Genomic DNA, 23,299 nt, shown 5'->3' with positions numbered 1-23,299 from the left:
TCCAATGAAGTGGTGGTGGTGGTGGTGGTGGTGATGTGCCACGGAGTCGGTTCCGACTCACAGCGACCCTGTACAGGGTTTCAAAGGCTGTATATCTTTACGAGAGCAAAAAGCCTCATCTTTCTCCTGCGGAACAGCTGGTAGTTTCAAAGGGGTGGCACCCATTAATTAGCACCAGAACACAGGTAAAACTAAGTATTACCAAATTTTGTCTGAAAAGTTCCTCACCCTAATACCAACTTGGTTCATTACCAACGAGTCTTAAGTACCCAAAAGGAGGCTGCAAAGCATTACCAGCCATTTCTGGGTGGCTCGGGTTCTGACTGACCATCTTAGGGAATATGACAGTCAACTCTGAGTAGATCCAATTCTCATAGATGATCCAGAGAAAGGGATAAAGAAGAGAAACTAGAAACAATTCAAACAGGAAAAGTGAACTTGTTACATCAAAGAAAGCCTGGCCTTTGAGATAAAAAGAAACCCAAGCGGGGAGGAGTACAGGGGGACAAAAAGTCACATTGTAAAATGTACTGAATGAGCCAAAAATCATCACAAGGAACAGAGATGAAGTCAGAAAAGCCTTAAATCTATTTTTCTGGGTCAACACATGATGATTCTTTGTATGTATAATACTAACATACATAACAGGATTACATTTACTGGCAAGAACAGTGTTATACACATTCTTTGTGTACTATAGCTTCTCAACCTAGACAAAAGATGTTCGCAAATTAGCTATACTGGAAATGTTATCACTGTGAGGTAAATACCTACTATATAAGAGCAAAAATAGATTAAGAAACAAAAACTAAAAAGTAAAAATCTTGCAAAAATTATCGCAAAACTTTGAAAATACTTGCTTTTTATTTTTATTAGTGTTGCTAAGACGAAAAGAAGCTGTATATTCTGTGAAAAGGTTTTCTGATATTATTTATTGTACTTTCTTAACAGATTTTTTTTTTTTTTCAAAGTGAGGTTTTAGGTAAATGTGAATAAAGTGAATAAGCTTCTAAGTTAATACAAGTAAAAAAACAAGTAAGAACAACAATTACAAAAGGGAGTGATATTGGATCCTCCCAGGTTAATTAGATTCCTGGTCTTTTGGAAAAAATATATCCAATTCCCAAAGCAAGCAATTTAATAAATAAGGCTAAATGATAATGAACCACTTGATATACAAGTTAAGGCAGCACACAACTTAATTGTGAAACCAACTTACCCAGGATTATTACAATTAAAGCAACAATCAATATACTTTTAAAAATCAGCCACATTGGAACAAAATCTAGACTCACCCCCTAATGTGAAGATCATCAACTAAACTTCCATTGATATAAAACATTTACATATTTAGAATTGTCATTTTGGGGAAGCTTTCACAAATAACCTAGAAATGTTAACATATTCCTTAACACAAAACAAAAGAAGTTAATTCAGCTTTTGAAATAAGAAACATTCTATAGCAAATTACTTCTGTGGAAATAAATGCCTTTAGGAAAATACATGAAAAATTTTACTACTAATAATTTAAGATGCATTGGTTAACATGGGAATGAATATAATACGATTAGAAAATATCATTTTTATTTAGAAAACATTCATCATAAAAATAATTTATTTTTAGGTAAGACACATCAAATACACATTTCAACAAATTTAATACAGATTAATGGCCAGATTTTGTATTTGTTTCTATTTTCATCAAAGCAAGGGCCATATTCACTGCTAAAAACCAGCTTTGTAATATTCCCAGCCTAGACAAACTTACACCCTGTTGTTGAGCTGTTTGGCTATATTGCTTGGACCTGGCATAGGATCTTCAGGTTTGCAAACGGAAGTAAAGTTGAGACCTCTCTGCACAGTGGAATGCTTGGTGTATAGCTGATACGGAATGCAGGATAGGAGTCGTCCAGCTTTGATGCTGAAACGAAAACGCAATTAACAATTTAAAAATAATTCTTAAACACATTTCATGAAAAATAAAAATTTCTTAATAAGTATTTATCAGCAATAAGCTATTTGTTTTCCTAGCTTAATCTCTCTTCCTCTGTTTTGTTGTTGCTAAGTGCCATCGAGTCAATTCCAACTCATAGAGAACCCATATACGGTTGCCAAGTAGCAGCTAGTGAGTCTGAACCATCAACCACTGGGTTAGCAGTCCAGTACTTTTTCTACAGACTCCTCTGTTTTAGTGGTTATTAGCATTTTTGACAATTTCTAATTTTCTTAGATTCGTATGTCATACAGTCCATGTTCTGATTATTTACTAATAGATGTTTACAGCTGTTTCTCTTCACAACTTAAAATGAAGAGAAAGAGCTGTAAAAATCCATGTATAATAGGGACATGGAATCACATAACCATGTGATTATGGAAACAGTAAACTGAAGAGAAATGGCATCCCATTCATTATCAAAAACACCATATCAAGATCTGTCTTGAAGTACAGCACTGTCTCAGCTAGGATAATATCCACGTGCCTACAAGGAAGACCAGTCAATACAACTATTACTCAAATTTACCTACCAACCACTAACGCCAGTGATGATTAAACTTAAGAAGTCTACCAACTTCTTTAGTCTGAAACTGATCAAACATGCAATCAATATGTACTGATAAATTACAAGCAACTGGAATGCAAAGGTTGGAAAGAAAGAGAAAGAATCAGTAGTTGGAAAATAAGAACTTGTAAGACTAATAACTTCATTGCAAAAACCTTTTTTAAATAGCATAAAAGGTGACATGGACCTCACAGGATGGAATCCACAGAAATCAAAATGATTACCTCTATGGAAAGGGACAGTGGAAAAACTCATCATTAGCCAAAACAAATCCAGGGGCGAATGTGAAATAGATTATCAACTGCTGATAAGAACATCAGACAGGAAGAAAGCAAAACTTAATTAAGAAGATAATAAAGAAGGAAAAGTCCAAAATGGATGTCAAAAGAGACTGTGAAACCTGCTCTCCAGCACACAGATGCTAAAGCAAATGGAAGTAATGAGGAGATAAAAGAACCAAAGAAAATTTCAAAGAGCGGCTTGAAAAGACAAAGTCAAACATTGTAACAAAATGTGGGAAAACCTGGAGTTAGAAAACAAAATGGGAAGAACACACTCAGTATTTCTGAAGCTGCGAGAACTGAAAAAAAAAAAAAAAAATCCAAGCTTCGACTTGAAATATTGAAGCAATATTCTCCTCCAACACCATTAACTCAAAAGCATCAATATTGAAAGTGCCATGAGTTGCCAAAAGAACAAACAGATCTATGTTGGAAGAAGTGCAGCCAGAGTACTCCTTGGCGGCCAGGATGGCTAAACTTCATTTCTCATACTTCAGACATATTATCAGGAGGGACCCAGTCACTGTAGAAGGATATCATGTTTGGTAAGGTGGAGGGTCAGAGAAAAAAGGAAGACCCCCAGCAAGATGGATTGGCAAAGTGGCAGCATCAATGGGCTCAAGCGTGGCCCAGGATTGGGCAGTGTTTCGATCTGTTGTGCACAGGGTCGCTATGAGTCAGTACCAGCTCGATGGCACCTAACAACAACAACATGGGCAAAATATTGAATGATGCAGTCAATATCAAAAGAAGATGAAAGGAATGCATAGAGTCACTGTATCAAAAAGAAATGGTTGATGTTTAATCATTTCAAGAGGTAACATGATGAAGGGCCAATGATAATGAAAGAAGACATCCAAGGTGCACTGAAGGAAATGACAAAAAAACAATGTACAGGGAACTGATGGAATACAAATTGAAATCTTTCAACAAAGTGAGACGGTACTCACTCATCTATGACAAAAAATTTGGAAGTCAGCTACCTGGCCAACTGACTATAAAAAGATCTTCATTTGTGCCCAGTCCAAAGAGAGGTGACTCAAAGGAAATATCTTTAAAATCACATGCAAGTATAAATTTGCTAAAGATAATACAAAAACGGCTGCAACCATACATAGAGAACTTCCAGAGGTTCAAACTGGATTCAAAAGAGGACATGAAATGAGGGATATCATTGCTGCCATCAGATTGATCTTGTCTGAAAGCAGAGACTATCAGAAAGATGTTTACCCTTGATTTATTGATTACACAAACACTTTCGATTGTGTGGATCATGACAATCGATGGACAACACTGTGAAAAGAGTATTCCAGAAAACTTGAAAGTACTCATGAGGAACCTGTACATACACCAGGAGGCAATTATTTGAACAGAACAAGGGAAGACAATGGTGTAAAATTAGGAAAGGTGTGTGCCAGGGTTATATTCTTTCACCACACTTATTATTCAATGTGTAGGTTGAGAACATAATCTGAGAAGTTCCACTGTATGAAGACAGTGGCATAAGGATTGGAGGAAAACCCATTAACAACCTGCAATATGCAGATGATACAAACTTGCTTGCTGCAAGTGAAGAGGACTTAAAATACTGGTGAAGATCAGGATCACAGCCTTTAGTATGGGTTGCACCTTAATGTAAAGAAAACAAAAATCTTCACAATTGGATCAATAAACAATATATATATATTGTTGTTGTTATGTGCCGTGGAGTCGGTTCCAACTCATAGCGACCCTGTACAGGGTTTCCGAGGCTGTAAATCTTTACGGGAGCAGAAAGCCTCATCTTTCTCCCACGGAACAGCTGGTAATTTCGAATTGCTGACCGTGAGATTAGCAGCCCAATTCGTAACCACTACGCTACCAGAGGTCCATATATATATATGGAGAAAAGATTGAAGTTGTCAAAGAATTCTGTTGGGATCATCCATCAACACTCACAGTAAGAGCAGTCAAAATATCAAACAACATACTGCATTAGGCAAGTTTATTGCACAAAGACCTCTCTAAAGTGTTGAAGATCAAAGATGTCATTTGAGGACTAAGGTGTATCTTAGTCAGGTAATGATATTTTCAGTAACTTAGTATGTATGTGAAAATTGCACAGTGAATAAGGAACACCATAAAAGAATTGATGTATTTGAATTATGGTGCTGGAGGAGAATGCTGAAAGTACAATGAACTACCGAAAGAACAGATCTGTATTGGAAGATGTACAGCCAGAATGTTCCTTGGAAGCCAAAGTGACCAGACTTTATCTTACTTAGGACATATTATCAGGAGGGACCAGTCCCTGGAGGACATCATGTTTGGTAAAGTGGCGGGTCAGTGAAAGAGAGGAAGATCCTCAACAAGATAGAGTGGCACAGTGGCAGCAGCAATGGGCTCAAGGATAGCCAAGCTTGTGAGGCTGGCACATTCTGTTATGCATAGGGTCAATGTTAAGTCAGTACTGACTCGATGGTACCTAACAACCAACAACAATACAAAATAATTCTACTTAAAAACACTAAAGAATAAGACAGTTCACCCATGGAAAGACATACAGCACAACTGACATTTTTAATAAAGAGTGACCAACAACCTTACATGTTGTTAAGCGCCATCGAGCCAGTCAGTTCGACTCAAAACTATCCTGTATGGGATTTCCAAGGAGCACCTGCTGAGTTTGAACCACAGATATTTTGGTTATTAGCAGTCTGGTGCTTATCCCACAGTACCAAAAAAAAAAAAAAGCCTAAAATAAACAAGAACTAAAGTTCTACTGAATCAATCACAACTCACGGCCACCCCATGTGTTCCACAGTGTTGTCAACGGCTAATTTTTCAGAAGCAGATCACCAGGCCTTTCTTCCAAGGCATGTCTGGGGGCTGGAACATCCAGTCTTTCCTTAGCAGGTGAGCATGTTAACCACGTACACCACCCAAGAATCCAGAGTTGAACTAGTCAATATTTTAATCATCATGGCTTTATTACCCATTGCCTTCACGTAAAGTTAACCAGTTGATTACGTTTTTATATTTGTCACACTGGAATTGTTTTATGAGTCAGGTCTATTAAACCCTGCATGGTGTCTGCTCAGAGCCCAACAAACCAAACCTGTCATCAGAGAATCAATGACAACTCAGGGCAGTCCTACAGGGCAGAGGAGAACTGCTCCAGAGGGTCTCCTGAGTTGCAAATGTGACAGGAGCAGACCACCACCTTTTCCTCCCTGGAGAAGCTGGTGAGTGTGCAAACCAATGAACTTTGGCTAACAGCCGCACACCTGATAATTTTTACCACCAGAGATTCTTTCATTTTAAAAAGACACTAGCACTCCCCTCTTTCAAACGATTAACAAAGAATCATTAAGACCTTTTCAAATTTCATATCCCATATTAAGCTTTTCCAGAAAAAGTAAGCTTGGAGAGTAAGGATTCTCAATATCCATAAACTTTAGTCACTTGTCCTTCCTTATCATACTCATGCTAGGTCTACTAAATGTGAAAAACTAACTAGCAAAACTACAGGACAGAATCAAGAATTTAAAATCCAAAAATATTAAATAATTTGTATTATTTTTGTGTGAGAGTTATGAAAACACGGCCATTTGAGGACGTAAGTTCTAAGAGAGTAGAAACGATCACATATATCTCCTCTTCAAATATTCACTACATTTCAAGCATCACATCACCATATAAGCCAGAGAAACACTTAGAACATAACTGAAACTCCCAAACACCTATTTTCTTGTCTTCTTTTCAAAACTAATTTGATTAAGTGGCCTTCAACTGTTTCTTGCTTCCTAATAAACTGGATTATATATGCCCACTCTATCGCTAAAAATATCATTTGCATTCAAATTTAAGATAGCCCACCAATATACTTATGTTAACATTCAAATGCTAAAACAGTATTCTAAAGATTGTGTGCTGGTGGCCAGAAGGCAGGCTTGCAGAATGTGCCCTTTGGTTGTTTAAATGATTATATATTCTTGAGTATTTTTGTGTACATCAAAAAAGAAAAACACTGAGTGAGTAGAATACTGTTGAATGATGATGCATAGACGGGATTATAATCATTGCAATGAAATGAACTATGGTAAGATGAGTTCAAAACTGATGTTCTCCCATGTAACCTATCACTCAATTCACAAACAAACAAAAAACCAGCATTCTGAAACATCAAGAAAAATTTTATTTTAGGAATTAAATTAGTAATAACAATTAAGTTATTGTCTCATAAATCCATGTGTTCCAACATTTTTTCTTTTTTTTATCTCTAACAGCATTAAAAAATTTTTTCTTTAATCACAGTCATGTAAAAATGACTGAGTCGGCTTACTGGAAACCATTTAAAAACACTAAGCCAGTAATTGTGAACAGAGGAAAACATGACGACACACTCTACAAACGTAACTTTCTAACAGTACACACTATGCCCTTTATGTAGTTAGAACCCAATTGCCACCAAGAGGATTCCAGCTCATGCATTTAACTAGCAATTCTACTTAAACTGTATTAGAGCAGAACAATTAAATTCTGGTGGTAAAAAACAAAATAGTTAGTTACATGTTTCAATTTACATTTACCCAATTAAGTGTCTGGTTAGGCTAGTAGTTAAATTTTATCAAGATTATATTTAAATATTAGAATTAAAATCCTAATATGTTGTGGCCACACAAAAAGATGTAGTCCAAATCCTATCAAGTGCCATGCTACCCAACAGAATGTTTAGGCTTATGTAGTAAGTAAATCCATGGAGAGTGCTATAAAATAAAAGAGCCAATTAAAATACTATGGGTTCGAAACCAGACATCCTCAGATACCCGGTAAAAAGATTTAAAGCACAATACTAATGTTAGCAAGAATTCCTTTTACTGTGAAATCCAAGTCTTTATTTATGTTGTATACTTCTAATTATCCTTTCTCATCAATTCATCTATGTAAAGACTTGCGTTGTTGTTCCTAAGTGCTTTTGGAGTTGGTTCCGACTCATAACAACCCTGTATAGGTATATGGGCAGTATCATATTTTCAAATGATTTTTCTTTTTAAAATCTCTCAGGAATTAATTTCTAACATTACTAAATTTCCAATGCTTACCTTAAGTATAAAAAGAAGTCAATTATGTTCTTCTTATTCTGCTTACAAAATAAATTTAAAAAAAAAAAAAGTCAAATATTGAAATCCAAATGGAGGGACTGATAAAAATAACTCCTTTACTTTACCAAAATGAATCACTACAAAATTTCTTCATTTACTGGGTTTTCCCTATACACTGAAATTATATCCTGATGTATATGAAAGAGCCTACACTTCATAAAGAAGATCAGACACATGTACTATAAATAATTCATTCATTGCTTTGTATGGAAGCTCATCACTGGTAGAAATTTTGTATCTAACCATTCTCTGAATCACTTCTTATTTCTATCAATAGTCATCGACTTTATGCTGGCAGTTTAAACTATATTCCGGGAAATTTGCAAAAAAGCAAATTAGAAATAAAATTACTACATTGACTTTATTATTGTGATTAGCAGTATTTTCTTTATATGAAATAATTCTATAAATAGTATTATTGTTCCCAGCCAATGTACCAGTTATTCTCTATTTTTGAATAAAGCAACATCTAACTATCCATTCAGGAATCCATCTTCTTCCTTTCCAAAAGTGGTTTAAGGTGAGAAAGTACCCACTTATGTGCAAAGAAAAGAAACTGAGCTGCTGTCTTACCTATTATTCCAACATTAAGCAAAAATCATCCTTGTGCATTCAACATTCAAATTCTCTCTGCCCTGTGTCTCATCTAAGTTTCCAATCACTCACTAGGACAAGACATCATGATATGAGAGAAGGAAATAAACAGTTGTGAAAATATGTATACAACATGTTCTTCTGCCTTTTTTTTTTTTTTTTTAAACTACAGATACAGTCCTGCTATTCATTCTTTAGCTTCTGAATACTTTAGGCTGTATTCCCAAATAAAATATTACATAAAGCAAGTCACTGGAGGATAATCTGAAATGTTTGTTGTTAAGTGCTATCGAGTCAATTTCGACCCATAGCGACCCTGTAGAGGGTTTCCAAGGAGCAGCTGGTGAGCTTGAACCACCAACCTTGCAGTTCAAATGGCTTTGCAGTCTGACGCATTAGTCCACAGAGCCACACCAGGACCCTTGTGTTAGGTTAGGGTTAACCAAATAAAAATAATTTTAGAATTGCTGTGAAAGGAAAATGGGACTGACACCAAAATTAATTTGGAAAAAGAAAAAGGGAACTATAAACCTGAAATCACAGTAAAATTAAAGCAGGGCACAAATCAAATTCACTGGGCAAGTAAGCTTCATATAGAAGTTCATGGAAAGATTTTATTATTGTTTCGTTCTACTTTTCCACAAACTTTTTGAAGGCCCTCGTATGAGAAATACAACTGCAATCAACTTTTATGTCAGTGAGCTGAGTGAATACTCAAGTGATTGTGCTTACTATTACAACTTAGAAGTTTAGAAAGAAATGACAAATATCCACTGGGAATCAGTCTCCCTCCACTAGCAGACCTCTGTGAGTTTGCATGAGCTAGATCAATAAATTACTATCAACTCTTAAGTGAGAGCAGACATAATGAAAGGATTTCAATTTGTGGAATCATTGAGTTAAAAGACAATGGAATTTTTCCACAAATTTTTTGAAGGCCCCGCCCCCCAATTAAAATATAGACATGAGTGAACACAGGCTCCACCAATACAGAAGACTCAACACAAAGTCAAGAATAATGCTTTCAGTCTCACTCCTTAGCAATCCTCTAGCTTCATGGGACAAGTGAGGTGAATCACAGCAGTTACTCATCATCTGTTTCACACTTCACATTTCAATGTAAAATTGTCTGAAGAAAAGAATTGACAATCACTATATCCCATACAAGGAGCTCTGGTAGTGTAGTGGTTACAAATCAGGCTGTGAACCACAAGGTCAGCAGTTCGAAACTACCAGCTGTTCCGCGGGAGAAAGATGAGGCTTTCTGCTCCCGTAAAGATTTACAGCCTCGGAAACCCTGTACAGGGTCGCTATGAATTGGAACCGACTCCATGGCACATAACAACAACAACAATATCCCATACACAAGTTTAAGATTTATAAGGCAAAAAAAAAGTCTCTAGTAAAATAATCTCATAGCTTCAATTAATGTACACAGGCTGCTCATTAAAGGACTCCCCTGCCTCTTAGAAGTCACGGCCCTATAATCATGCCTACAATAACTCAGGTTTAATGGCACATAGACAGACACCAGGGAATTTTAATCAAAGCAAAATAATCACCCCACACACTCAGAAGTGTAGTTGCTTTCTAAATTGCTCAAACAAAAAACAGAAAAACTAATTATAGAAGATACTATATATCATCCATTAAGTAGCTAATATAATTTTTAAAATTAAAAGTACAATAAAATCTCATCAAAACATTGCTGAAAAGAGATTGACAAAATGGGATTAGAGTGAAAAAGAAAACAGTACTGTGATTTACCCAAAAGCAGTCTATACTAAAATCACAGAGTATACACTCGCTATTTATTTTGCATATGAAGATATATGCCCAATGATGTGTTTCCACACAAGCCAAATCATTCTTAATTAAACAGAAAAGATCAGACCCAAACAAGGGTCATGATATCTGGATTTTAAATACTGCTTTGTTCTTGGACCAATCAGTTGACCTTATTAGCCCTCTCTTCTCATGTACAAAATGAGGCAAACAGGCTATATAATTACAAAGCCTAAAGTTATTTTCAGTTATTTAAAAACAGATGATTAAGCCTGAGACTATTATTTTCCTGGTTGCATTGGGGAAAAAAAGAAGAAGCTGTGTAAAGAAAACAATTATAATGATAAGCACCATTTCCTAATCGAGTCCTGCCCACCAAGAGCCATATTTAAATCCCTACTTCCATAGTGCCATGGATCGCTCCCACTCCCTCCAGAGCCAAACAATAGTCCCAAGTGAAGCTGTTAGCCCCTGCACAACTATCTGTTAAAGTGACAAGTTAGCTCTGGAGCGACGCTAACTTCTTAAACTAAAAACTCTCACTGCTTTATAAGGAGACACGCCAACTAAACACCAAGCTACTGATGCGCTATAATAGACCGACTGTGACTAGGGAGTTCCTGACAGCCTGCACAAATTATTTCTAGTGTCCACCAGAACTTCAGCAGGTATAGATCAGCCTTCTGTATAAGTGGGGAAAACAAAATAACTACCTAACTGTCCTCAAGGCTATGATGGTGGTGGTGACATGCCGTGGAGTCAGTTCTGATTCATAGCAACCCTGCATAGGGTTTCTGAGGCTGTAAACCTTTAAGGGAGCAGAAAGCCTCATCAATCTGCAGAACGACTGGTGTTTTGAACTGCTGACCTTGAGGTTAGTAGCCCAACTCATAACCTCTACGCTACCAGAACTCAAACCTATAAGGATATTGAATATAGATCCGAACCCAGGTATGTCTCCAATCATTTCACTACATCATAAGGGGGCTTCAAAAAGCTCAAGGAACAATGAATGGAATGAAAAGAGAATCGAATTTTTTCAAACTTTTTCAAGTCCACTCATGTATGTTGTTCTCACAAAATCTATGCTGCCGTATGCACTATGTGAAGCAAGTGAGCCTGATGAATAAGTTAAAGAAAGTTTAATAAAATAAGGCATATAGACATACGTGTACGTCTGTATGCATACACAAGTGTATAGATATGTGCGTGTGTGTATACAGATGGGTCTGTAATAGATGCATATACAAAAATCAAACCCATTGCTAGTGAATCAATTCTGACTCACTGTGATCCTAATAGACACAGTAGAACTGCCACATGGGGTTTCTGAGATTGAGAATCTTTATAGAAGCAGACTTTATAGTTCATACATACAATAAACCAGATTTATTATATTATGAAAATATATGTGTACAAACATGGATACTTTTCAAACATCTTTGCAAGATTAACATACAGGCTCTGAAGGTTTACAGTCTCCTGGAACAAGTCAGTCAGGTGCCATAAAACAGTACGTAAGGCTTATGCTCTACATCCTGGTCTGGTGAGGAGTTTTCGGGGTCTTAAAAGCTTACAAACAGCCATCTAAGATACAACTATTGATCTCCACATGTCCACAGTAAAAAATAGTGAAGGAAACCAAAGACTGAAATTACTAAATTCCCAATGCTTCTCCTAACTTCAAGGAGCTCTGGCTGATGACCTCAAGGTCCGCAGTTCAAAACTACCAGCCGTTCTGCGGGAAAAAGATGAGGCTTTCTGCTCCCATAAAGATTTACAGCCTCAGAAACCCTGTACAGGGTCACACTATGAGTTGGAACCAACTCCGCGGTACTTAACAACAACATCCTAAGTTCATATATATTTTCTACCATTTTGCCTATAAAAGAAAAAAAAGGATTTTCCTATACACTGAAATATAATGTGATGTATATGAAAGAGTTTATATTTCATAAGGTATATTACAAATATTCATTAACTTTCAGGACTCTTAACTCTTGCTTTATCTGAAAACTTATCACTGAAGAAAATTTTATATCTAAGTGTTTCTGGAGTCTTAACAGACCTTCTCCTTATCAGTTTCCACATGCCCAGAGTAAAAACCAAAGCTTCAGAGAAAAAAACTAGTCCACATGACTAACAGCTACATGTATAGGGTTTCCAAGGAACAGGTGGTGAGTTTGAACCACCAACCTTGAGGTTAGCAATCCAGTTTCATATAATTTATTCATAAATTAAACTCACTATTATCTGTTGCCTCCAACAAAATGTAAGCCCCCAGAGGGGAGAGATCTTCGTTTTGTTCAATATTTCCTAAGGACACAGGACACAGCCTAGCCTGTAAGAGGTATGCAAAATTCTTGAAAGACTAACAAGCTTTGTCACCCCCTCCCATTGTTTTCTGATATTTGCTTGAGTCATCTCCCCTAATGCCTGGTAGCGGAGGTTACAAGAACATTAACTAACATACAACTTTTAATAGGATACCAGATCTTTCTAGGGTATCTGAATTACCAAAGTAATGTTATAGAGTATAGTAATATTGTTTAGAATATTTCACTCCACCCCCATAATGTCAGTGTAGGAGAAATAAGGGCAAGTATTTATAGCAGAAATAAAAAGTTTCCCAATTTAAAATTCACAATAATGAAAATTAAACTTACCTTTCCACAATCCATTCTGGTCGAATTACTTTCTCCCCCTTTAATTCTTTAATTTTGGCATTAGGAAGATTTGTGGCAATAATGTGAGTTGTTTTGGATCTGGAATAATACACATGGTATTGGCCTCCATGTAACATCATTAGCTTTCTCAATTCTTCAGCAGAAGGATCTGTAAAGTTAATATTAAAGTAGGTTAAGAGTTTTATGTATACACAGAGCCCTGGGATAACTCCCTTATAAGACCAAAGAATGTCTCACTGGGACACCATTCTCACTGGCTGTGCTGCAAGTAAACAGAGATTGGAGGTCAATGACAGAGTGGTACGTCTATACTGCCCTAGCACAGCCCGGGCCCCTGGCTACCATAGACAGACAGTAAACCAACACAAAAACATGTACTGCTCAAAGATGGCTAGTAGAGCAAACATGGGCCTCAAGGAATTCATCAAATACCAGTATCAAAGCTAACATTTACAACTTTTTTTAATACCATATTTAAGGCATGGCCTTGTTATCAGCGATGTATTTTAAAAATGAACAGTTATAAGTCCATTCATGGATCTCTTTACAAAAACTTTAATCCTTCATTTCTTTTGTAGCAATGAAACAGCTGTCAGATTTATAAATTGCTCATACTTACTATGAGCAGACTTAGTGTAGAGTTTAAAAGACTTTACTCCTATGAAGCTTATTAATTTGAATTTTGGCTTAAGAAAATGAATCTAACAGTTAAATCTTAATTAAGTTCCTTACAATGAAAATTCACCAAGGTCAAAAAACAAAAGTTTACCACCAGGATAACAATAATTATAAAAATTATGAACCAAGAAACACAGTTTTATAAATTGTTTCAAATTATTGTTTTTCTATACTTGCATTTCATTAAGAATAAAAAGCCTTCATAAGAATCAATGCTTTTTATGCTTTCCCATAAAAAGAAATTGCTGACTCACTGAAGTTATGTTATGACCAGCATTATTAGCATCACATTAGCTCATTATTTTCAAATAGCTTTTCTATTTCTTACTCCTACCATTTCTAGTGAAATCTCCAAATCCACTCCCTCCCGCCAACAACAGTTGTACCTAGGGGAGAGGTTTTCACGGGAGGCTTAGGTATCCACTTTGTTATTTAAGCAAGATAGATTTTCCTTAAGCCCAAACTATACAGGCCCCTCCAGTAATTCAGTCACGTTTTTTATTGTGACAATGTAATTAGGTGAGTTTTAGTCTTTATAGAAAGCCCATGATGTTAGGTTTGCCTAATTCTTGTAGCCTAGAATTCATTTGACATTGACAGAAACAATGTGAGCCAAAAGTGCACACATATGGCATTTGAAATTTTCTGGCAGACAATTGCAAAGAAGTGAAATTAATTTAATTACATCTTTTATTTAGCCCAATAGATCAAAATGTCATTTTAACATGTAGACACTATTTAAAATTGAGGTGTATTTAATGCATGCCATGTTAAGCACTTAAATTATGGCTTGTCAAATCAAACTGCATTAGAAACAAAAACATCTTTTTGGGGTGGGGGGAGTTTGTTTTGTTTTGACGTTTCACCCTCACTCCTATTTAAAAAAATCAAACAGCTAACTCAAATGCTGGCTACAAAAATACAGAATGTAGAAGTTCTGTTCCACTGTACATAAGTCAGACTACAGCTCTAGAGTGTCTTACTCTGCTCCTATGACTGTCTTGCTGAGTCACATGATAGCCTCTGAACAATTTCACTAGAGCAATGCAATACCCAAACAACACGAGAGTCCTCTACAGACCTCAAAACCAAGTCAAGCATTTACTACTGATACTTCTTTCTGTCATGTGCAAAATACTTAGATAACAAATTAAGAAACTGCTTTGCTTTAATGAGAAAGACAGATGGAATACATTTAAACCAGTGAATTTCAATTTTTTTTTTCTTCAAATGAATTCATACAGAAAATCCCCCTAAAATACCACACAAGTAAAAACCAAAAACTCAGACCCATTGCTGTCACCATGTTAACTGACTCATAGTGATCCTATGCAGGGTTTCCTTAAGTGTAAATCCTTGTAGCAAAAGCCTCATCTTTCTTTTTCTCTCAGAGTGGCAGGTGGGTTTGAACCACTGACCTTAATGGTTAGCAATTCAATGACAAAACCATATTTTCAAAGAACAGGGAATAATCTAGTTTGGGAGAAAATGTGGGGTAAATTATCTCAAGATTACAGTGAGATGAGAAGACATAATGCATTTTGGATATAGCCTCTGAAGTCTTAAGAGAAAAAAAATATGATCAGTGGGACACAGATTCCAATTTATGAAATAATGAAAACTATTTGAAAATGAGGAGTCCTGGTGTGGCACTGTGGGTTAATACGCCAGATTGCAAAAGCCATCTGGTCGGCGGTTCAAGCTCACCAGCTGCTCCTCGGAAACCCTATAAAGGGTCGCTATGGTTTGGAATCGACTCAACGGCACTTAACAACAATTTGAAAATGAACTGAGCTGCTTTCCAAGATAGTATATTATTGGAGTCATTTCAAGAGACTGAGAGGGTATCCATCTATTTTCCAAACATTAAAGAAGTAATTCTCAGATAAAGGATTAATATACCAAGCGACCAATTCTGATGCTATTGGGTTAATCCCTATAGGATTCATTTGAAACTAAAAGTGCCTCTCACCCCTAAGATTATGAATCTATGATTTAAAACAAGAGATAGCAATCTACAACCCACAAACCAAATCTAGCTAGCTCTTTAAAAATAAAGTGATGGTAGACAGGGATGGGCAACTTGGACACTGGCTACCCAAAATGGTGGGGGTGGAGGGGAGCGCTACAAAGGCATAAAGTGACAACTGGCTTACAAGCTTTCAAGAGGGAGCCTAGACCCAGGGGGCATGGAAGAAGGCAGAATCTCCGGTGAGTACTATCCAATCTGTCTAGGCGGAGCTGATGAAATGAAATACAGATGGGTCTCTTGTGTAACTGTTATCAGGACTGATTGTGAAGGTTGGAAATGTAAAGGTAGACGTTTTACAGCAAGGAAGGGATGGAATAACTTTTCAGTCTAGGAGTGGAGGTCCCTAGGACCATCAATGGAGAAGAGCCGAGAGCGGGACCCTACCCAGATAAGCAGCGATGCCTGAGATGGAGGCAGAGACGATGACGTGGAGAGATGGAGCAGCTGGGGACTTTAGATCCAGAGAGGGAGAGCGACTGAGGGGTTGGGTAGTGTAGGGGGCAGGCTTGCAGGGTATATCCTTTGGTTGGTTGATGATGCATGGAAGGGATTGGAACCATGGCAATGAAACGATATACAATAGAATGAAAGTAAAACTAATGTTCTCCCATGTAAACTATCATATAATTCACAATAAAGTTTTATTGGAACACAACTACTCTCAGCTGCTTATTGTTTCCAATTGCTTTGGGGCCTCAATGGCAGCCGTAAGTACAGGCAATGCCCGGGTGACAAACAAGATATGTTCCTGTCCTTAAGAATTTGTAGGGAAGCCCAACAGGTGTATTTGGTTCTTATTTAACCTTACTTTAGTGCAAAAAAAACCTGATTTAAAAGCTGCAAATGTAGCAAAAGGTGACTGTGATAAAGCATGTGCTGCAAATTCGTTTCAAAGCGGGGTTTCAAATCAGTCTTGCTTGTTCAGTCATGACCTCAGAAGCTCAAAGATGGCAGTGCCCCACTCAAAAATGGCAGCCAACTGCACAGCTCTGAAAATCTGCGGCTCTCCATGATACTGCCAATAATCCAATCTCTCCTGTCAGTGTTCTGAAAGGACTCACTTTGCCTCTTTTCAGTCTCACATTTCAGGACTTCAACCCGTAGTTTTACCTCCAACTGTAAAGTCAGGTCTGGTCCTGTTTCACTCAGAGGGCTATCACAGAAGTGGTTCAAATCAGTTTGAGGCCCTACTTAAAAGGTAACAGAGAGTGCTCAACCTACAAAGTTCTGGCACTTTACAGAAAAAGTGTCAATCAAGGATCTAAAATATAGACCAATCAGAGGCAGACTGTCAGGTTTTTCTTTGGTGACATCACTGAGTGAGCTTGAATGGTCAACTTTTCAGTGAGCTGTTGAGTGCTTAGCCATTTTCACCAACGTGGGATCCCTGACCTAAAACATAAGCAAGACTTCCAATTTTAGAAAACCGGTCAGTTTGAACCGCAAGGTCAGTAGTTCAAATTCACCAGTCACTCCTCAGAAACCCTATACAGGGTGTCACTATGAGTTAGAGACGACTTGATGGAACTTAACAACAACAATACATTAAAATATAATAAGTGTTTGGTTTTTAGTTTTATTGTGAATTATGTGATAGTTTACATGGGAGAACATTAATTAGCTTTACATCCACCCTATCGTATATCGTTTCATTGCCATGGTTACAATCCCCTCCATGCATCAACAACCAACCAAAGGATATATCCTGCAAGCCTGCCCCTCCGCCGGTCGTCAGCACGGTTGTCAGCACACAGCCCGTCTCGTCTCCCTCTCTGGGTCTAAGGTCCCCAGCCGTTCCATCTCTCCACATCACTGTCTCTGCCTCCATCTCTGGTGTCACTGCTCCTCTGCGTAGAGTCCTACACTCCACTCTTCTTCCTTGATGGTACCAGGGACCTCCGCTCTTAGACTGCAAAGTTAATCACTCCCCTCCTTTTGCTACAAAACATCTACCTTTACATTTCCAACCCTCACAATCAGTCCTGATAACAATTCAATTATTCACTATTGTATCACAAGAGACCTATCTGCATCTCCTTTCATCAGCCCCATCCAGACAGATTGGATACTACTACAGAAAAGGAGGTTCTACCTTCCTCCACGCTCTCTGGATCTAATAAATGTTTGTTTTAAGCATTTCTCCATACTTCATTCATCATTTCAGCTACTGCTCAGAGGTTAGCGTTGGTTATGTTGCAATAACAAAAGACCTCAAAATCTCAGTGACTAGTAACAACAAACTTCTTTTGCACTTCTGCGCTATATCCATCACTAAGCTCCCACATGTCTGTGGAGCTGTGGTTCCATGTCGATCTTTACTGTCGGAGCAAATCTGCTGGCCCAAGCTCTATCTGAAACACTGCTGAGCACTGCACAAAAGAGAGGGTATGATGAAGCACAAACTGCCTTTTAAAACATTTCTTTCAAAGTTATACCATAGTTTTTGCTAACTTAAGTAACTTCTTTAAGTTTGTTTGCTACCAGTTTTCTTCCTCTCTTCCCTAGGGAGGCAATTTTTGTAAAGCACTATGCAAATTTTTTCCCCTCAACATGTTAAAAAAAAAATGGCATGGTGACATTGATGTAAAATGCCTCCTGGGGGAGGGAGCAGTTGGCAAACAAACTTAAAGAAGTTTTTGTTTTAAAGAAGATGTGTGACGTGCAAAAACCTATTATTTCTGTTCACATCTTCTAGGCTAAATACAGTCAAGTGTGACAAACGTGTAGCAAAGCAAAGTTTAGTACCCCAAAATACAATCCACTAGAATCTGAACTGACTTGATGACACTTAACAACAGCACACACTCTATTTGGACTCCTGGTGTGGACTGTAGGATTAGCAGGGGCTATTAACCACAAGGTCGGCAGTTCAAACCCACCAGCAGCTTTTCAGAAACCCTATGCAAGGGGCACTATTAGTCAGAACAACTAGACCATACCTGAAAACTTAGTTAAGTTATGATAAAAGCTAAAATTATGTATAAATACAAAGTGTCACAGACCAACAAGATCATGAGAAGCTACCTAACCAATAACAGATAATCAAGGAGAAGTATAACAGAGACCTTGTGGATAAGGGTAAGTAGGTATTAGTAAATTGAGCTGTGGTGGTGGTGGTGTGCCCCGGAGTCGGTTCCAACTCACAGCATCCCTGATAGGGTTTCCAAAACTGTAAATCTTTATGGGAGCAGAAAGTTTCATCTATCTCCTGCAGAACAGCTGATAGTTTCGAACTGCTGACCTTGAGATTAGTAGCCTGACTCGTATCCCACTATGCTACCAGAGCTCCTGAAATCGAGCCATAGAGGGAGAAAATCAAAAACAAAAAACATCAAATTAAGACAAACACTTACATTCATTCCCTTCAAAAAATAAACTAAAATACTATATAAGGCAAAAGGAATTCTGAAGGCAGTAAAATCAGAGAGCCAACAGACTATGCAGATTAGAAAAACCTGAACTCTAAATTGGTTATGTGGAAGTCTAGAAAGAGGCTGCTTCATAACAATGAAATCAAGAAAAATAAAGGCACTGGGTACCTTCCAAAAGAGGATTTGTGGCTAAGTCTGAAAGTAGAAAGTTTATGGTTGAAATTCTTTATAAAAGGCAAATGAGATTTCCTAGATCTCTTCACCACTCACTGAAAAGACTAACCTACCGGCTCCTTCCAGATACTAGTCTCAATGACAACAGGCACTGTTTTTTGTTTTTCTCTTAGGGGAGTGGGACAGAGGTGAGGGAAGAATGAAGAGCAGAAAGGGAAACAGAACCAGTCCACACACTACCCCCGCCACCCTTAAGAGGGCCTATGGACAAAAGCACTTGGAGATTCACTAATGAAATTATCCTACCAGATAGATCCTCCTGACAGTGGAGCTCACAGTTTACAGCATCACCTGTGTCCAATGAGCTTCCAATCAGCTTTTTAAGCCTTTTAAAACTATATGTTTTAAACCTTTTAAAACTATATGTTTTAAACCTTTTAAAACTATATGTTTTAAACCTTTTAAAACTATATGTTTTAAACCTTTTAAAACTATATGGTGATGGTGGTTATGTGCCATAGAATCATTTTGACTCTTACCGACCTTGTATAAGGTTTCCAAGGCTATAAATCTTTACAGGAGCAGAAAGCCTCAGCATTCACCCATGGAGCATCTGTGAATTAGAGCTGCCAATCTTACAGTCAGCAGCCCAACTCATAACCCACTACGCTCTCAGAGCTCCTTTTACAAAACTCTATTCTTAGAGAAAAATTAAAACAAAAAGTGGAGTTGGATGGGGGAAAAGTGAAAGAATAGTATCTAATCAGGTTTCTATTTTTAAGATCATTTTAATACACATAAGTAAAATAAGGAGTCCTGGTGTGACACTGTGGATTAATGCACCAGACTGCAAAGCCATTTGAACTACAAGGCCGGTGGTTCAAGCTCACCAGTCACTCCTTGGAAACCCTATATAGGATCGCTATGAGTCGGAACCGACTCGACAGCACTTAACAACAACAGCAAGTAAAATAATAGACTTTCGGAACAAATAATTTTCAATCCTAATGAGAGTACATGCTAAAATAGCAAAAAGTACTTAACCTGTATAACCATTAACGTAGATGGCAACTCCACTAAAAATCGTAGATGAACTTCCATCCTTCTGCATAGCAGCATCTGACCGAAACTGTTCCTCCAATTTCTGGACCTTTGCAGCCATATACCCACCCTAGAAATAAAGAGAACGTTAACTAATTTCAAAAGTTACATTTTCTCCTCTTCTTTTCTTTAACTGTGGCAGCCACGTATATTTACAACAAAGCACTTACCATTTCAATTTTTACATGCACAATTTGGTGACATTAATTATACTGGTCCTATTTGGGAACCATCACTACTATCCTTTTCCAAATAGCTTTATTATCTTTAACAGAATATCAACACTCCCTAAGTCGAATGAATTTATACTTGATGGAGGAAGCTTATTCTGTGCTACTGACCAGGGTATAACAGTGACTTCCTTTACCCTTAACATGAATCACAAGGCCAGAAAGCCTGGAGGTCACAGAAGACTTGACCAGCAATTCCACGTTTAGTAATTCAATCACATTTATACAATGATAGAAGTTACTTTTAAAGAAGAAAAATTACTTTTAAAAGGTAGGTCAACAATAACAAATTAAAACCACAAAATAAAAAATTAATACCTATGTAATCTAGCAAAAGTTACACCAAAGTTTAAATTAGAAATCTGGCAAGCAGTCAATAAAAAGCCAAATAAAACAGACTGACTTTTAGTATTTCCTGTATAGATGCAGACAGACAAACGAACACAGGCCTCCTCACACATGGCACATGTGGCTGGGATTACAAGAAATGATCCGTCAATTCTGGATCTAATCAATCAACTTAATAGCAGTACTAATTTTCATCAGTAACACCAGCCTCAGAAAGAATATAAAAGTAGAACTGTTTTTAGTAAAGGCCTTAGAGATCTGTGAATACAACTATACCTTTACTGTAACTTGCCATATTTTTTCAGGAAATATAGAAGAAAATTAAAATTGGTTGTGATCCCATTCATTGTTAATATTTTGGGATGTTATTTTCAAAGTTTATTTCTATGTTTCAGAGCAAGGAGGTTTTATAAAAATAGGATAATATAATATTCCTTTATAACATAGTCTTCAGTCGAGAACATCTTCACGGGTTAAGAAATATAAAGCTAAATATAAAGAGATCCAAAAAGCGATCGTTTATTTTACCAATCACCTACTGTTCTTTGGTATTACTAGCAATGTTGCAACAAAATTATTATAATTTTTCCTCAGGATACAATTCTTAAAGTCTGAAGTTATACATGAACATTCTAAGGCTTTTAATATATTAATCTCCACTTGGGTAAACAAATAAGCTAATATCTAAAGTGATTTAGAAATTAGAAAATGTCTTAAAATAAGAATGAAAAATACCTAGAACGCTCAACACAATTATTTTTTAATCTTTTAAAACACACCCATTTTTGCCAGCCATCATTGTCAGCTCGTTTCCTCCATCCACCTCGCCGCATGGTGGAGCGTCTGTATTTGGGGGGGAGAAAAAAAGTCAAATTTATACCAAAATGTACTTTTAATTGATATTTTAATGTCATAAAAATGAGAATTAATATAAACTCAAATGTTCAATTCACATGAAAGTTCAAATTAACAATTTTGAGTAACTGTCACAAAATATTGTATACATTATTTCCAAAGTGTATCATTCTCTTGCTTTAGAAGTATAATTTGTTCCTACAGACACCTTACTAGAGAAGGGTCAAGTTCAAATATAACTACTTTAAATTTCAAAAAGGACTATTTTTACACATTCTTGAGCACCAATCCTAACATTCAGTTACATAATCACCACCAAATCCCACTAACACTGTTAGCATTTGTAAGTGTAGCAAAATCTAACAATGCATTTATTTCCCTTCATGATATGCCTCTTTAAAGGAGCATATCATGGCTTTGGGCTGCTAACCATAACGTCAGCAGTTCAAATTCACTAAATACTTCGAGGGAGAAGCTCCCATAAAGATCTGCAGTCTTGGAAACCTTACATAGGCTTACTAGGAGTCAGAACCAAATTGATGGCAGTGGGTTTGGTTTGGGTTTTATGGCTCTTTCCCATTATACACCAAACACGTAACTGTATAATTTTAATGTAGTTCATGAATTGTGAAAAGAAGAAACCAAAACAATACCTAATAGGAGACATGACACAGAAAGAGTATCACTAATATAAACTAGGAAATTCTTAAGACAACAGTTGGCCAACTACACTATAAAGTCACCAAGATGCCTATAATGCTATATTTTTTGTGTCAACTTGCAAGACATTATGCTGCCGTCCAGTTGTTTGAACAAACACTAGTCTAGATGTGGCTGTTAAAGTATTCTGTAGAATACTTTAACAGCCACATCTAGCATTTACAATCACTTGACTCCAAGTAAAGCACTTAATTATGCTTGATAATGTGGGTGGGCCTCATGCATTCAACTGAAGATCTTAAGAGGAAAAACTGAGGTTTCCCAGACAGAAAGAATTCTGCATCAAGATTGTAAACAGAAATCTTGCCAACGTTCCCAATCTACCACCAGACTGCTAATCGCAAGGTCAGAAGTTCAAACCTATCAGTTGCTCCTCGGAAACCATATACATGAGTCAGAAGCAAATGGACAGCACTTCACAACAAGCATACGAGTCAGTTCCTTAAAATAAATGTCTATTTCCGTATACACACACACAATGAAGGCTCTAAATAAAATTCCTTCTAACCAAAATGTCTAGATTTTAGGACATGACATCATTATCCTTTGCAAATTATGATTCACATTCAGATAGTTTTCTTCTATAACGAATAGGTTAACAGCTAATGGTTGAGACTTAAATAAACTTTAACATAGTTTATGAAAATCCTTTATTGAAAAATATGCCACATCCTTTTACACGAATCAGCACAGATTTTCTTTCAAATATTTTTATTCTTAGTATTTTATTTCACGTCT

The 23,299-nt window shown here is 36.9% G+C and overlaps 1 protein-coding gene across 2 annotated transcripts in view; it reads right to left on the bottom strand.

Moving 5' to 3' along the window:
- Positions 1-21,825, bottom strand: part of REV1 (REV1, polymerase (DNA directed)) — a 74,968-nt gene extending 53,143 nt beyond the window's left edge. The window contains exons 1-4 of one of the 2 annotated variants that reach the window (XM_006870744.1): positions 21,766-21,825; positions 20,352-20,478; positions 13,032-13,200; positions 1,769-1,921 (exon numbers count right to left, since the gene is read on the bottom strand). In XM_006870744.1, the coding sequence (XP_006870806.1) occupies positions 1,769-1,921; positions 13,032-13,200; positions 20,352-20,478; positions 21,766-21,819 (503 nt within the window). In that variant the 5' untranslated portion in view covers positions 21,820-21,825. The remainder of the gene's footprint in view (positions 1-1,768; positions 1,922-13,031; positions 13,201-20,351; positions 20,479-21,765) is intronic. The other variant, XM_006870743.1, reaches the window with a different exon arrangement.
- Positions 21,826-23,299: the final 1,474 nt, after the last annotated feature.

The sequence above is a fragment of the Chrysochloris asiatica genome, unplaced genomic scaffold, assembly GCF_000296735.1.
Source record: "Chrysochloris asiatica unplaced genomic scaffold, ChrAsi1.0 scaffold00150, whole genome shotgun sequence".
NCBI classification, from domain to species: Eukaryota; Metazoa; Chordata; class Mammalia; order Afrosoricida; family Chrysochloridae; genus Chrysochloris; species Chrysochloris asiatica.
The sequence above is the reverse complement of the archived record's forward strand: the minus strand, read 5'-3'. Positions and strand labels throughout refer to the sequence as shown.